At 45.1% G+C, this 14,805-nt stretch overlaps 1 protein-coding gene across 1 annotated transcript in view; it reads left to right on the forward strand.

Moving 5' to 3' along the window:
* Window positions 1-14,805, forward strand: part of LOC114619805 (aldehyde oxidase 2) — an 88,603-nt gene that overhangs the window by 3,437 nt on the left and 70,361 nt on the right. The window contains exons 3-10 of the mRNA XM_028765734.1: window positions 658-754; window positions 2,376-2,484; window positions 4,371-4,497; window positions 6,424-6,485; window positions 8,634-8,717; window positions 10,926-11,006; window positions 13,124-13,268; window positions 14,590-14,682. Coding sequence (XP_028621567.1) covers window positions 658-754; window positions 2,376-2,484; window positions 4,371-4,497; window positions 6,424-6,485; window positions 8,634-8,717; window positions 10,926-11,006; window positions 13,124-13,268; window positions 14,590-14,682 — 798 coding nt within the window. The remainder of the gene's footprint in view (window positions 1-657; window positions 755-2,375; window positions 2,485-4,370; window positions 4,498-6,423; window positions 6,486-8,633; window positions 8,718-10,925; window positions 11,007-13,123; window positions 13,269-14,589; window positions 14,683-14,805) is intronic.

Raw genomic sequence — 14,805 nt, forward strand, 5'->3', positions numbered from 1 at the left:
AGAGAGAGAGAGAGAGAGAGAGAGAGAGAGAGAGAGAGAGAGAGAGAATAGTAAAGAGTTGATGAGTTTAAAGCCTTTTTAGCCACAGCTGATCAATCTTATGTGGAAACGGGGAGAAAGATAAGTATAGAGACAGAACTGAGGCAGAGCCCAGCTGTGGAATTACCTGGATTACAAAGGATGCTCGTGGTGGGACCTGAAGGCAAGGAGAATAGATCTAATGACTCATCACCCCTCTTCGGGTGCAATGCAACCAGAGGAAGGCTGGGTTATTACAAGCCAAAATTAATAATGTGTTGAGTTGTTAAAAATAGATCTTCTCCCCCAGTTACATGATTAGAGCCAGAAGAAGACAAAATAATACCTTGTAATGAAGTAGGGTTTGTCTAAGGAGTTTTGCTTTAAACCCTACAAGATGCCTATATAAGCTTGTCTGACAATGTAAGTATTACTCCTTCTCTGTAAATGGAAACAAGGCAAAATGGAAACAAGCCAGAATAGGCTAATATATCCAGAGCCACATAGCTTCACAGATAGGCTTCTCAGACAGGATGTCATCCCACAAAGACTTTCCACAGTAGTGACACCCTAGGGAAGCAGCTATCTCAGAGGCAAAATGTCTGCTTTGCATCTTTTCCTTGACTTCTTCCTTTCCAGTACGCCTTACAGGAACTAAGTATGCCTGTGGAACAGGAGGCTGTGGAGCCTGCACTGTGATGGTGTCACAACATGATCCAGTGTGCAAGAAGACAAGGTTAGTGACTCCACATTTTATATCCCACTGAAAAATCCCCACAAATGCTGTGAGCCCTTTACTCTGATAACATACACATACTAATTGCCTTCTGCATTTCATTTCTGGGAGACCATGACCTTCCAGGCCTATCTATGTATTCCAGATTAAGAATCAAGAAAAGCCAACAGTTTATTCCATACTTGAGGGAACTGAAGCTCAAAAAGAAGAGATGACCTGTTCAAAGTCATATAACCAATAACTTAATGATCAACCACTTGAACCCATATTTTCTGGCCTGGAAGCTAATGCTCTCTTTGTTCTTGAACTGTGTCATGTGTAGTTTTAAACTACTTACTGGGACCAGCTGTGCTGTGAGCCCCTCTCGGCTTTCCTTTTGTTCCTCAGATAGAAGACACGCACACACAGTTTGTTACTTGACAACTTGCCTTCTAGGCACAATTGCTGAGTGCAGATTTCTTCTGCCTGGAAAAGTGTCCCCTTACCAATTTATTATCTCCATCTTCCCACCTGCCCTAAACTTCAGTGGCTAGTCCCACCTAGCCCCTGTCAAACATCCTTGGCCACAGGTCCCAGCTCTCCCCAAGATCTCACATGATTGCTGCATTCTTCTTCCTCCAAATCATGGCAGAAAGGACCTCTCTCTCCTTCCTTGTGTCTCCTTTCCTCCTCCTACAACCCAGAAGTCCCACCTGTACCTTCTGCCCAGCAATACCCGCCCCCCGCCTTCTTTACTGACAAATCAAGAATCAATTGGGGAACAAGACCTCCCTCTACAGAACTGGACCAACCTTGCAGAGCAAGGACCTGGACCATGATCTCACCCTCTAAGTAAGAGTCAGATTCTACAACTTGAACTTCATCCATATCTATGGTCCAAACCAAGATGACATCAAAACATAGACTCCTCCACATGGTTAAATGACTTTACTCAGAGAGCTTAAATTAACAAGAAAACGTTAATTTAAAGAATTAACACTCTGGCATTAGTATAGGCAAAAGGCAAGAAGCCTTTGCTTGTCATGAGGTCATTGTTCAATGAAGACTAATTCAGCCACCCTTCTGGTGACATGAGACCTTTTCCACTTGAGGAATGGGAGTTTAATGATTAAAAGCTCCTAGGGGAATCTATTTTAAGACTGTGAAGACTTTTCCGATGTTCAGGATGTCCTGATACCCACTAAGGATCCCCAATTCTTTTTGTTGTTGTTGTTGTTGTTTTTGTTTTGTTTTTCGAGACAGGGTTTCTCTGTATAGCCCGGGCTGTCCTGGAACTCACTCTGTAAACCAGGCTGGCCTCGAACTCAGAAATCCGCCTGCCTCTGCCTCCCAAGTGCTGGGATTAAAGGCATGCGCCACCACCGCCCGGCAGATCCCCAGTTCTTAAAGGCGGTGTAGAATGAGCAGAGGGTGCTTTGGCTCGCTCTCATCTGTCACCCCTGCAGTCCCCTCATCTCCCTGCTCCATCAGAGCTGCCACCTCTCCAGTCTGTGTCCCCCCTGCCCACCCACACCTACTCCCAACCCCCTGTCCATCAAAGCTGCCCTTCTTAGTCCCTGGTTCTCCACAAGGGCAGAACTGTGTCACTTCACTTGGTTTTCTTTGTGTTTCCCACCCAAAGACACTTCTCTGTCATGGCCTGCCTGGTGCCCCTGTGCTCCCTGCATGGGGCTGCTGTCACCACCGTGGAAGGTGTGGGAAGCATCAAGACCAGGCTCCACCCCGTGCAAGTAAGCACACATTCCAATCTTCTCACTTCTGAACTTCCCTTTGCCAAAGGCTATACAGATGGTCCCACCTCCACCTTCTGGGTTGTGATGTGAGAGCTTTGGATATTCCAACACTCATTGATCAGGGTGATAACATCTGATCGGTGATGTAAGAGACAGCTAAAACTCACCTTCACTTGATTAAATGGTCATCTTTCATTATTTCTTCTATTTGAATAATATCAAGATTTTAAAAACTTTGATACCAATTTAATGTAAACTGGAGTAGATATTGAACACAGGCTATAGAAAAAATGCCTGTGAGGAGTTGGAGTTCTAGCTGTTGGCAGAGTGCTTGCTTACTGTGCTTGAAGTCCTTGGGACTACAGAAACCTGGCAAGGTGGCACATACTTAAACCCCAGTACTGGAGAAGTAGAGACAGAACAATTGGGAGCTCTAGGCCATCCTCCACTACACAGTGACCTCAAGGCCAGCCTGGAATACATGAGATGCTATATCAAAAAATAAATAACATACCCATGGCTGGAGAGATGGCTCAGTGGTTAAGAGCACTGGCTGCTCTTCCAGAGAATCCAGGTTCAAATCTCAGCCGTAGTCATATCAATTATATCAGCCTCTAACTCCAGTCCCAGGGGATCTGATGCCCTCTTCTGACTTCTACCAGCACTACACATACATGTTACACATACATATACTCAGGCACATACAGACATAATATATATATTTAATGTATATTGCCCTATCCCCTTCAGAGACATTTATTCTATAGCCTGTGTTCAATATCTACTCCAGTTTATAGTACAACTGGTATCAAACAATGTCTCTATGGGATAAAATTTAGGGATCATCCCTGTAGCATAAACATTTGAGAAATAAAGTCAGAATTTGGCTGAGAGAAGTCTGAAAGTAACTTCCCTAGAGGGTGGGAACAGTCCCCCCTCCAGCACTCAGCCTGCTGCTGAAGCAGCAGTGTTTGGGTTGAAGGGTAATGGGACATGTGCTGGCACTGGCTCTCCTGTCGTTGTCACCGGAGTTTGGGAGTTACAGCCAGATCAACCCATGCTCAGGGATTTTAGGCAGGAATAGCCCAAATGTTTCTTGGTTTAACCATTTGAGAGTCAACTCCAAAGAGGTCAGTAAAGATGAAGGTCCCAGAAAAGAGTCTGCTAGGAAGTCGTACAAGACACAGCAAAGTCAGCACCGTGGGGTCCCAAGCATTATACACTAAATCTAGAGCCAAGCTTCCAAGCTTCGGTGTTCCCAAATGTCACCTGGAACTTGCTAAAAGTTCAGATTTTGGTCAAGCAGTTTGGAGCAGGGACCTGAGTTCTGCTCAGTTCCCTTTTGAGTTCCTACCGTTTCCCAGAAGAAGTCAGTATTAGCAGAGCACAGATCACACTTTAAATAACAGAGACAAAATCCTCAGTCCCTGAAAGCTGAGATTTTTGAGCCAACACACTAAAACATTAAAGAAGACAACAGGAGATCAGCAATGGTCTCCATGTCAGTCAAAACCACACAGCCTCCTGTGAGACTTAAGCCGTGGAAGATGGGGGGTGGGGTGGAGGGTTCAAGAAAACCAGTTTTGAAACTTCTGTGCACCCTCCTAATAATTACTGAATCCTGGAGAGTTGTTCTCACTGGGAGTGTAGGCTGCATACTGCTAATTCCCAAACAGAAGTCTCAGAGCATTTGACCCTGAAAAGTAATTAAAGTTGTGAGATGTAGCTTCTGAACCACTGCCTTCAGAGAGCTGCCTAGAAAATGGAATCTATAGAACTGGACGAAGGGGTGGGCCATGTTTGCTCAGAGAGAAGAAAGGCGCAGGCGCAGACCCTGGAGAGAGTCTGTGGGGGCAGATGTGACCACAGATGCATCCTTCCAGGAGAGAATCGCCAAGACCCATGGTACCCAGTGTGGATTCTGCACCCCTGGGATGGTGATGTCCATGTACACACTGCTCAGGAACCACCCGCAGCCCTCAGAGGAACAGCTCATGGAAGCCTTGGGAGGTAGGTGTGACACAGGAGGCAGGCAGAAGGGAAACGGTTTTTCAAGCTTCCCCACACCATCGTCAGCATTATCCCTGACCTGCTCAAGTGCCAAGCCACAGTCATTTCTAACATCTGTGTGCAGATACAGAAGATGTCAAGTCATCTACCCACGGCCACCACACTTCTGTCTCCTGACTTATCACATGCTTCCCAGGGGCCTGAATCCATGAGCCTACCAGACATAGCACAACTGGCTTAAAACACAGGAAGTTCTCATGCAGTCTGGAAGCGTTAAGTCTGGAGTCAAGCTATCAGTCCTCCTGTGTTGTGTCTGAAAGCTCTAAAGAGATGGCTTCCTTATTCCTCTCAGTCTCTGATGGGTGTCAGCTGAGCCTTGGCATTTCTGAGCTCATGAGCTGCACACCTCCAGTCTGTTTCTATCCCACACCTTTCCCTTTGTTGTCTGGGTTATAAATCTTCCACTTGTTTAAGGATATTAGCCACTGGGTTAGGCCCATTCCGGTCCTGGACAACCTCATCACAGCATGATTCCACTGAGAGCTCATTTTCTAATAGGGTTGTGTTCACAGTTTCCAGGACTTAAGACTTTGTATCTTTAGCGGGTGGGGCATATTTCAATTCATAATAAGCCTCTCGTCTGAAAGATTTGTAACAGTTTTAGCCTCATAAACATATAGGGTTAATAAATATTACCTTCAGGTGTTAACAATCCCTAAACAAGTCCTCAATTCAAAGATTGAAGACAGATGAAAACAGATGTGCTCCTTATCCTCCAGCTGCTGATGTCTCCCTTCCCCCCTTCCCCTTCCCTCCCTCCCTTGCTCTCTTTTGCTCTCCTTAGCTTTCTATCTTTATCTCTTCCTTCAACTGCAGAAGATCAGAGCCGAGCATATGATAAGGAGTTATTATGGGCAAAGGCCTGGGGTTCACTCCCCAATAAAATAATAATTAATAATAATCAGAGAATCACACTAATCCATCTAAAAGCCCCACCTTCCACGGGTCTCTCTTCGGCAGCTCATCAGTCCTAAAACTTGAGCAAGCCCCATTTATCATGCTTCCTGCTCTCTACATGACTCCTCCAGACCAACTGGTCTCCCCATCTTTTTCCTGCTGCTCTGAGAAATCCACCCATTCTTTACCAACCCATAGCTTTCACATCCTTTGAGCTTAAACTTCTTAGTCAGGCTATCAGAGATGAACTAGAGTCTACACTCTCTCATTGCCCTCAGACCTTCACCTTCATCCTTGGAGATGTGAGGATTCCAGACTTTACCATGCAACAAGATGGCCCACTGGTCTCTTAAATGCAGGCTCTCGTGCCTGTCTCCAGAGGTTCAGGTTCCAGAGAGTCAGATTCAGGTTCTTAACAAATACAACCAGGTGATTCTGATGCAGTGACCTAAGAGCCTCTGAGGAACACACCTGGTAGACCATCCGTGGCACTTCGTTTGTCTAGTGACACATTGGGAATTGCTTTTTTAAGATCCCACTGTCTTACATAATTTGAAATAGTTATTATCAATAGCTAAACATCAGGACTAGAATCATAACTCAGAAGTAGAATGTTATCCTAGCATGTCCAAGGCCCTGAGTTCTATTCTCCAGAACTGAAAAGAAAATTTGAAAAAAAAGAAAAAGAAAATCTGTTAGATCTATTTCAGTTTTTAAAAGAATCCAGTAGATATGGCTCAGTCACTGAGAGTGCTTTCGGCTCTTCCAGAGGACCAGAGTTCAGTTCTCAGCACCCACACTGGTGGCTCACAACCATCTATAACTCCAGCTCCAAGAAATCCAATACCTTCTTCTGGCCTCCAAGAGCATCTACACACAGACACACATAAATGCCCATAAATAAATAATAATCTGAAAAAATAAGCAGTAGAGACAAGCAATTCACAGCTTTGTTTTCCCTCTGATCAGGTAACCTCTGTCGGTGTACTGGGTATCGGCCAATTCTGGAGAGCGGCAGGACCTTCTGCATGGTGAGTACACAAGGGTGGGTGGGTAGAGACATGTCGTATGGAGTAGGAATGAGAAGAACAGGTGGTCAAAGCTAGGGGCACAAAAATGGGGTTTGTAAGAGCATTACAACCAACTAAGACAGACAAAGTAAGTCATCATGGAGGGAAGGGGTAGGGGACGGGGACTCACTGGAGTTGCCAGTACTTGCTGTAGACCAGGTGAGCATTACACCACCTTTGATGTGGTCTAGAACCACAAAGAGAAGTCAGGCAAGCTAACCAGCTGTCTAGACACTTGCCACCAGTTAGGCAGGGCATCTATCTAGTGCAGCTGAGACGATGTCTGTAAACACTAAAACTCAAGCCAGGCTTTGCTTTGGTGAAGAAGGTTTCTTCTGAGAACTCAAGCAACTGGGAATGGGAAAACAGAAAAAGAAGGTGAAATTGCAGAGTAGAAGCTAAAATTCACTCCGAGAACACAGGGAGCAGCCTCCGAAAATAGAGATGCCTCTCTGGTGAAAACTCAAATGTCTTGCTTGGCAGTTAGTAAGAGTTGAACAAATAATTACTCACATTGAGAATGCTGTTGACTGAATAGCATTTGACATACTCTCAAGATGGCGCATCTGATGACCCTTTGCTGAGGACAGGGTGGATGTGTGGGAATACATTAGGCAGAAGCGAAGGGCACCTCACATCTCAGAGGACCTCCCTGTGGTCCTTATGCAGTTATTCAGGAGTCTATACAGACAAAGCGATATGCCTGCTCTTTTCTGGATCATTGTCTATATAGGACTTCAACTGTACCTTTGGGCTAGGTACTTTCCTGAGATGGTCAAGGGAAGGTCTTAGGAGCCAACATGTGCACACAAGATCAACGAAGCTCCTTATAGAGACAGTGGGGACTGGGCTGGGGTATTCACAGGAGCTTATGAGGCCCCTGCAGAGCCATGTAGGAAGAGAAAGCAGAAGCCATGGGCTAACATCTCTGTGTATATTCCTGTCCCTGGGTTCCACGCATAGTAGAGATAAACCTGGAAATATACAACGGGTGTATTCCCAAGTCAGGCAGGTATTCTGGTCATGTATGTCCCAGATTTCAATTGCCTCCTGAGGGAGCCAGAGTTGACACACTAAGAAGTGAAATGAAGAGACTATACACCCAGCAGATTGGGAAAGGACGAAATACCAGCAAGCGTGCTAAATCAATTCCTTTCCCTAAGAGTTAGTAGGTGTTACCCACGTCTCTGGAACACAGGTGCTGGAGATAAAGCCCAAACTGAGTTCCAAGAGCTCACCCAGGCTCCTGCTAAGTTACAGAGTGAAAGAAACCCAGCCCCAGAGAGGACACAGGAGGTTTTTATTACCCACTGAACCCAAAGAAGCACAATTTCCTTCAGCCACCATAAACCACTCCATCCTAGGGACTCTAAGAGCTTACGGTGGGAGAGAAGGGGCTGCTTGCTCAGCCAGCTGCTTTTGCTTCTTGGACTGAGTCGTCAAGTAGCAGCTAAAGACACCAGGAAGGACAGGAGATTCAAACAGTTGGGAGGAAGTGCTTTGCAAGGCAGGAGAAACCACCTGAGACAGGAAGTACAAGGAGTGGGGTTTGCAAGAAACGGAAATGGGTGAGCTGCAAGTGGGGACCACTTTAAAACTTCCACCAACTCACCCGCTGCATTTCCCTCTTGTAAAGTTTCCATGTGAATTATAATGACCAATGTTCCAAATCATATATGTACTATAGTGGCTATACTATGGTTTCCTTGAAAAATACCATAAAAAATGTATTTTACCACTAGTCATTACCCTAAAATGGCTCAGATATAAACATGATGTTGTAACCCCCATGAACAATGTCCATCTACTGAATACAGCGTATATATGATATAAATACAATATAAAACAAATACGTCAAAATGCCGGTGACCAGTGTTTCTTTAGACATCTGCACATTGTGCTATTTTATATTACATGTTTATATGGTATGTATTTTATAAGTTAACTTATAAAAATAAATAAACAAGCAAAGCAAGAGCAGCCTTGTGCTGTCCCCGTAAGTAGTAGGTGGCTTCAGGGTCTAAAGTCTCACAGAGATCGTTCAGACGTTCAGGGCACATCCTTATTTGCCTATAAAAAGTATTGTTCACATATCCTTCATGTCCTCAGGAGCCAAATGGTTGTCGGCAGAAAGGGACAGGACAGTGCTGCTTGGATCAGAAGGAAAGTGACTCATCTGGAAGCAAAAGTGACGTGAGTCCCTCCGTCTGTTTTGTTCTCTCTCTGTCTGCCTTGCCTAACGCCCACCCAGCTCTAGCGGCTGAGCATGCGCATTTGAGGGACAGCGCCCTGCTTTGTTTGCAACCTTCCCAAGCAGTTGAAGGAACCTGGCACTTGGCAGGTTTGTACTGGGCAGAGTTGGTCATACAAAAATCACAATCAGATTTTCCCCTTCATAGACTTCAGACTAGAAAGGATGGAACAAAAGGGAAACAAAAGCCTCTAAGATGGCAGAAAAGTATCTACTGCATAAGGGGCTATCATCTCCATGGTTAGAAACAAAGTTCTAAAACTGTCCTTAAGCTGAGACAGAGACAGCATTGTCACCTGGGAAGCTAAGGGCCAGCTAAGGGCCACCACTTTAAAGTCTACTGCAGAATTCCAGCCTCTGGCTTTACCATCTGAGAGATACTCCTTTTCAAAAAGCTCCTCTGCCCTGTTCTCACAGGAGTCAAATAGAGAGGTCAGTGAGAGCCTAACTAACACCCCTATGCTGTGAAGGAACTCAGAGCCAGGCCTGGGGAAAACCTCCCTCTCATCCTTTGTGTGTCTGTGCCCTTCAGACCCACCTGTCCACACTCACCTCCCACTGACACCCTGTAAAGAAGATGTGCAATGGAATACAGAGGTGTTACCCCGAGGAGGCGAGCTGCACACCCCCCTAGTGACTCACAGAAGATCAACATTTGGAAGAGTCAACACATCCAACCTTAAAGACTTGGGCACTCGGTTGAGCATCAGCTGGGCGCTAGGTACCATTTGACTAACATTGAGGCAAACACCAAGGGATGTGTTTAAGCTAGAACATACTTCTGTATTTACTCATAGGGAGAAACACAATTATAAAGTAAGACCCCATCCTTTCCTTACAGAAGCACATACTAGGATGTTAAATTCTGTGGAGAAGGCCGAGTGCTGAGTGACACGGCAGTTCACCAGGGTGTCCCTGCTGTGTGGCCAGGGGTCTGCCTGTGACTGCCCCTTACCCTTACCCCCTGACCGTCTCCCATTCGGACAACTGTTAAGTCTTGCCCTAAAACCTGTTTGGAACTTCCCATTTCTGCATGTTGATTCATTGTTTGCCACTTTAATTCTCAGGTGAAATATTTTTTCTAGGTTTTAGAACTAAATCATTGGTCCTAAGTACTGCCCAAGCTACTTCTCACACAAAAAACAATTGACCTGTTGACCTGCAATACCTCAACCTGCAGTGGCACAAGGAGTCCTTACAAGAATAACTATGTGTTCTTTTGGAACCTCGAAAGACCTTAGAGAGACAGAAAAAAAAAAAAAAGGACATGAGGTGGGAAATGACAAATGTCAGGCCCCTTCATCTAATAATCACAATTAATTACCCTCCAAAATAAGCATTATCTTCATTTACTCTTTAGAAAGGTTAAGCACCTTTCCGTGGAAAGGTCGGTGGGGTTGGAGGGTGTTAAGAGCAAACTAGACCTGTCAACCCTCCAACGTCTGTGATTCTCTCTTCTCTCTGCGCCTGCACCCGCCTGCACCCCAAACCCGCCTGCACCCCACACCCCACAGCTCAGTTCTCCTGTGTCCTCAGGGATCTCTCCTGGCAGTGAGAGAGTGACTGTGACAAGTTAAAAGCTAAAGCAGATGTGAGTGAGACAGGGGGACAGTTGGGTCTGTTTCTGCTCTGCTATCCTTTCCTGATGGGCAAAATTCAGATTATAACTTTTTAAATACAATTATGGAGATGAAATAACACTAACATGTGTAAAAGCCTTCAATAAACAGTCATGACAAGTATGTGTTCACACAGAAAGATACACTTAGAGTCATTTTCCCTAAAACTATGGGACTTCCCCAGAGCTCTAGATTGTTGACCGTGATTGGAAAAAAAGGAAACAGTAGGCACAGTGGAGGTTCCCCAAGCTTCTTTAGCATCTGTTCACTTTCACGAGATGTCTTGACATTTCCCAGGATGCTCTTTATAAGAGTCGATGACACTCTTTCCTCTGGAACCCCATTAGTGGCAATCAGCTGCTCTCTGGCAATCCCATCCCTATTTGACGTCATTGGGTTACAGCGAGTTCCCTGTAGAGGGAGAATGGGAGACTCACACTGCGTGCATCCTGCCTAATTCCTTCAGGAATTCCAGGACTCTTTCCAATTGAGCTGAGCTGACATAGCCCTCTCCTTCTTCCTTTTATAAAGATTTGCACGGAGCTCTTTGTGAAAGATGAGTTCCAGCCCTTGGACCCGACCCAGGAGCTCATATTTCCCCCAGAACTCCTGGTAAGACAATTCGGGTATTTTATGTGCTTGTTTAAATCTCCAGTTATGAACCCAGTTTTTATAAATCTACCATATCCTTCCTTCGGGTGACATGTCAAATGGGAGAAGTATTGGTTGGGATCCAGAAACCTACTTCCTCCCATGAAGTAGGCTGACCTTGGGCTTTTAAAAACACGAGCCCACCATTACTTTCATCTGTGTGATCTGGAAAGTATCCCTGTTGACTGTCCAGGCCACCATTCAGCTTTGCTGAGCACCCCTATGTTTTTCCAGGAACTCCATTGCACCGACTGTAAGAAACATCTGCCTCTTCCCTCCTCTGCCCCTTGATTTGGGGGAAGTTTCTTGACTGACAGAAACAGGGGTGCCCTGCTCCACCCCTCCTCCATAAGCATAGTGAACACTCCTTCTCAGGCATCTCATGCCCCTTCTATAAAGTCCTTTTCCCTCTTTTATTAAATATTTATTTCTAATTTCAATGGTGTGTATGTGGGTGTGTACACCTGAGTGTACGTGTACCCATGTGCCCATGGGAGGCAAAGGTGTTGGATCCCTGGAACTGGCATAGCAGGCAGTTATGAGCCACACAACCTGGGTGCTAAGAACCAAACTCAGGTCCTCTGCCAAGAGCAGCACATGTCCCTAACCCTCTCCAGCTCCCTTTTGTGGGGGAAGAAAATATTCTGAATATTTTGAATGAGAATATACTCATTTAGGATGGAGAGATGGCTCAGCCATTAAAGAATGGGCTCACAACCAAAATATAAGAGAATATACTCATTCAAAAATAACTATCCATTTAACACGCTGCACTGCTGTAAGTACTAACTATACAGTAAGACGCTGCTCTAGGAGCTTGTAATCTGTAAGAAAGGATAGTAAGCAAAATGATAGATGGATATGCAAACTGGGCATAGTGCCATTAATCCAAGCACTCAGGAGGCAGAGGCAGTCAGATTTCTGTGAGTTCAAGGCCAGCCTGGTCTACATAGTAAGTTCCGGGACAGCTAAGGAAAAAAATCACCAAGCAGAAACAAGGCTAGAACACAGGTAGTCATAATCTTCAGTGCTGTGTTCAGAGAAGACGCCTCTGAGGAGGTAATGTCTGGAGAGAGTCTAGAAGGAAGAATGGAGTCCATCATGGGGAGGTGTTCTGGGAGAAGCATCCAGGCAGTGGGAATAGTGAATGTGAACCTGCTAGAGGCAAGACAACAGCTGGCCTAATCCAGATGGGCTGAACTAGCCTGGACAGAACACAGTAAAGAGGGAAGGTCAGAAGCCATCAGGGCAGGCCATGCTATATTTAACACTGCTTGGATTTCTCTTCTGTATATGAAAAGCCACTATAAGGGAGGTCACATAGACGAGGGTCAAGCTCCTACTGATGTCATGTCAGGATGCGGCTTGAGGCTGAGCCAAGAACCTCCTAAAGCTTGGGGAAAGGCAGGAAAGAGGCAGCGTGTTCCGTGAGGGGATTAACACCATCCCAAAGGTCAGTAGCTAGACCCCTCATGCAAGTGGCAAGGACCAAGTGGAGTCTGAGTATGCTTGCTGCTGAATGTGATGTCGTGTGACAGAGTCAAGCCTGACCCCAGTGTTATGTGTAGCCAGAGGGTACCAGTTACCAAGATGGAAAAACCTCCAGAAGGGCAGGTTGTCTTTCCTTTGAGGTTCCTTTTCAAGGGTTGAGAGAGGCTATGAGAAGCTCAGTTTGAGGCAAATTAAATGTGAGGTGCCCCTGACACATCTAAGATGTGACAGACATCAAGAACCCACTGAGAGTTGACTTGAATATTAGAAGAAAAATTCAGACTGACAATATTAATTTAGGGTCACTAGGATAACTGTGATATTAAAGCCATGAAATTGAATTAATGCTAAATCATCCCAGGCTAGGTAGTCAATAGCAGGTGCTGCATTATAGGATCACTTATTCCCAAAAGACCACCTATTTACAGGAATCCAGGCTTTAATCAGTGGATATAGTGAATGTCTTTCTGAAAACATGGCCCCCAGAACCCTGAAATCTTCCTAGAGGGATACAACCCACCCAGGGTCTGGTGTGACCCAGAGTGACTGGTACACACACAGATACATATCCTGTCCTTTGCCCTCAGAGGATGGCTGAGAACCCAGAGAAGCAAACCCTAACCTTCTATGGAGAGAGAACTACCTGGATTGCCCCAGGAACCCTCCAAGAACTCTTGGTGCTGAAAGCCAAGTACCCTGAAGCCCCTCTCATCTCAGGCAACACAGCTCTGGGTAAGTGGTAACAGTTCGCTTATTCCGTTGTTGATGCCTGGCTGAACTTCCTGGCCCCTGCTCCATTCCCACTGCTGATTAGAGATGAAATATTCACTTATCTAGTAAATTCAGTAACCTCCAAAGTGATGGACATATACCCTAGCAGTATTCAGGACGACTGGGGAGGATATGAGAGGGTTTTGCTTTAATGTTTTAATTCATTTTGTCTCTTGTTATTTTGCTACAGTTAAATATTGAGTAGACATAGAGAATGTTATAAAACATCTGTGGTTGTATTAACAAACATACCTACTGATGATCACCCACATTCATGTTAATAACTTTGCTTCACACACACACATAGCCCAGTAGTAGAACGCCAACCTAGCCTGTCCAAGTTCTGGGTTTGATGCCCAGCATTTCCCCACAAACTTGTAATTGGTGTTCTAATTACAGCCTTCCGAGATAAAAGGAGAGGCACACACATTGTTCCTCCCTCCCTTCCCTCCTGATGGCATCTCTCAGCTGAACTGTGATGGTCCATTGGTCAGTCTCTTCCTTGTTTTTATGATTACCACATACGTTTGAATTCCCAAACAATGTGTCAGTGAACTGTGTACGTACTGCACAGAAATTGTCACTAGTAGTCTGAAATTTGTGTTTTTCAGTCAACATTCTTGACCTGAAACTCATCCCCTTTTTTTTTTTTTTTTTTTGCATGTACCTGGGTGAGCACGGAAAGATTTGCCCCTCCAGCCTGCCGTAGGAAGACAGCTGTTGAAATAGCGTCAGCTATTTCCAGGTCCCCAGGGTTGTATAAATGTCTTTTTTGTTCATGCTGTGGATAGACTCTCACACATGCTCAGCAGATGTTTGCCACTGTGACACACAACCATCCTCTATTTTGGTTTGGTTTGGGGTTTTGTTTGTTTGTTTTGAGACAGGGTCTCAATATCACTTTGACCAGCCTGGAACTCACTATGTAGGCCAGCCTGATCTCGAACTCACAGAGTTTGAACTCAACTGGCTCTGTCTCTGACTGCTGAGATCAAAGGCATGCACCGCCACTCCCAGCCACAAACATTCTTGAAAGTATCTCCAGGTTCCTACATGGAAGAGAGTTTGAAGAGCCTCTCACAGTTTTATTCCCTATTCATCAACATATCAGGAGTATAAGTCAGCGAATGCATACACTGGGCAGAGGGATATATGGTCATTGCTTCCACTTCCATACATGTTTATTGTCAAAGTTTAAGCTTTATATCTGAATGTTTTTATGAGAAATTTTCAATGTAAACGAAAAGGCATTTTCTCTCTAAAATGCATTTTTCCCCTTCAGGACCAGCCATGAAGTCTCAAGGACACTATTATCCAGTTCTCCTGTCTCCTGCTAGAATTCCTGATCTAAGAATGGTGACTAAAACCAGTGGTGGTGAGTTCCAGTCCTTCTATGAATGTCTGACCCTTGCACTAACCCACACCTGTCGAATTCATCAGAATATCCTTGGGCATCTATCCTATCAGGATCACACACGTCTATCCTATCAGGATCACA

The sequence above is a fragment of the Grammomys surdaster genome, unplaced genomic scaffold (assembly GCF_004785775.1).
Source record: "Grammomys surdaster isolate TR1022 unplaced genomic scaffold, NIH_TR_1.0 165, whole genome shotgun sequence".
NCBI lineage: Eukaryota > Metazoa > Chordata > Mammalia > Rodentia > Muridae > Grammomys > Grammomys surdaster.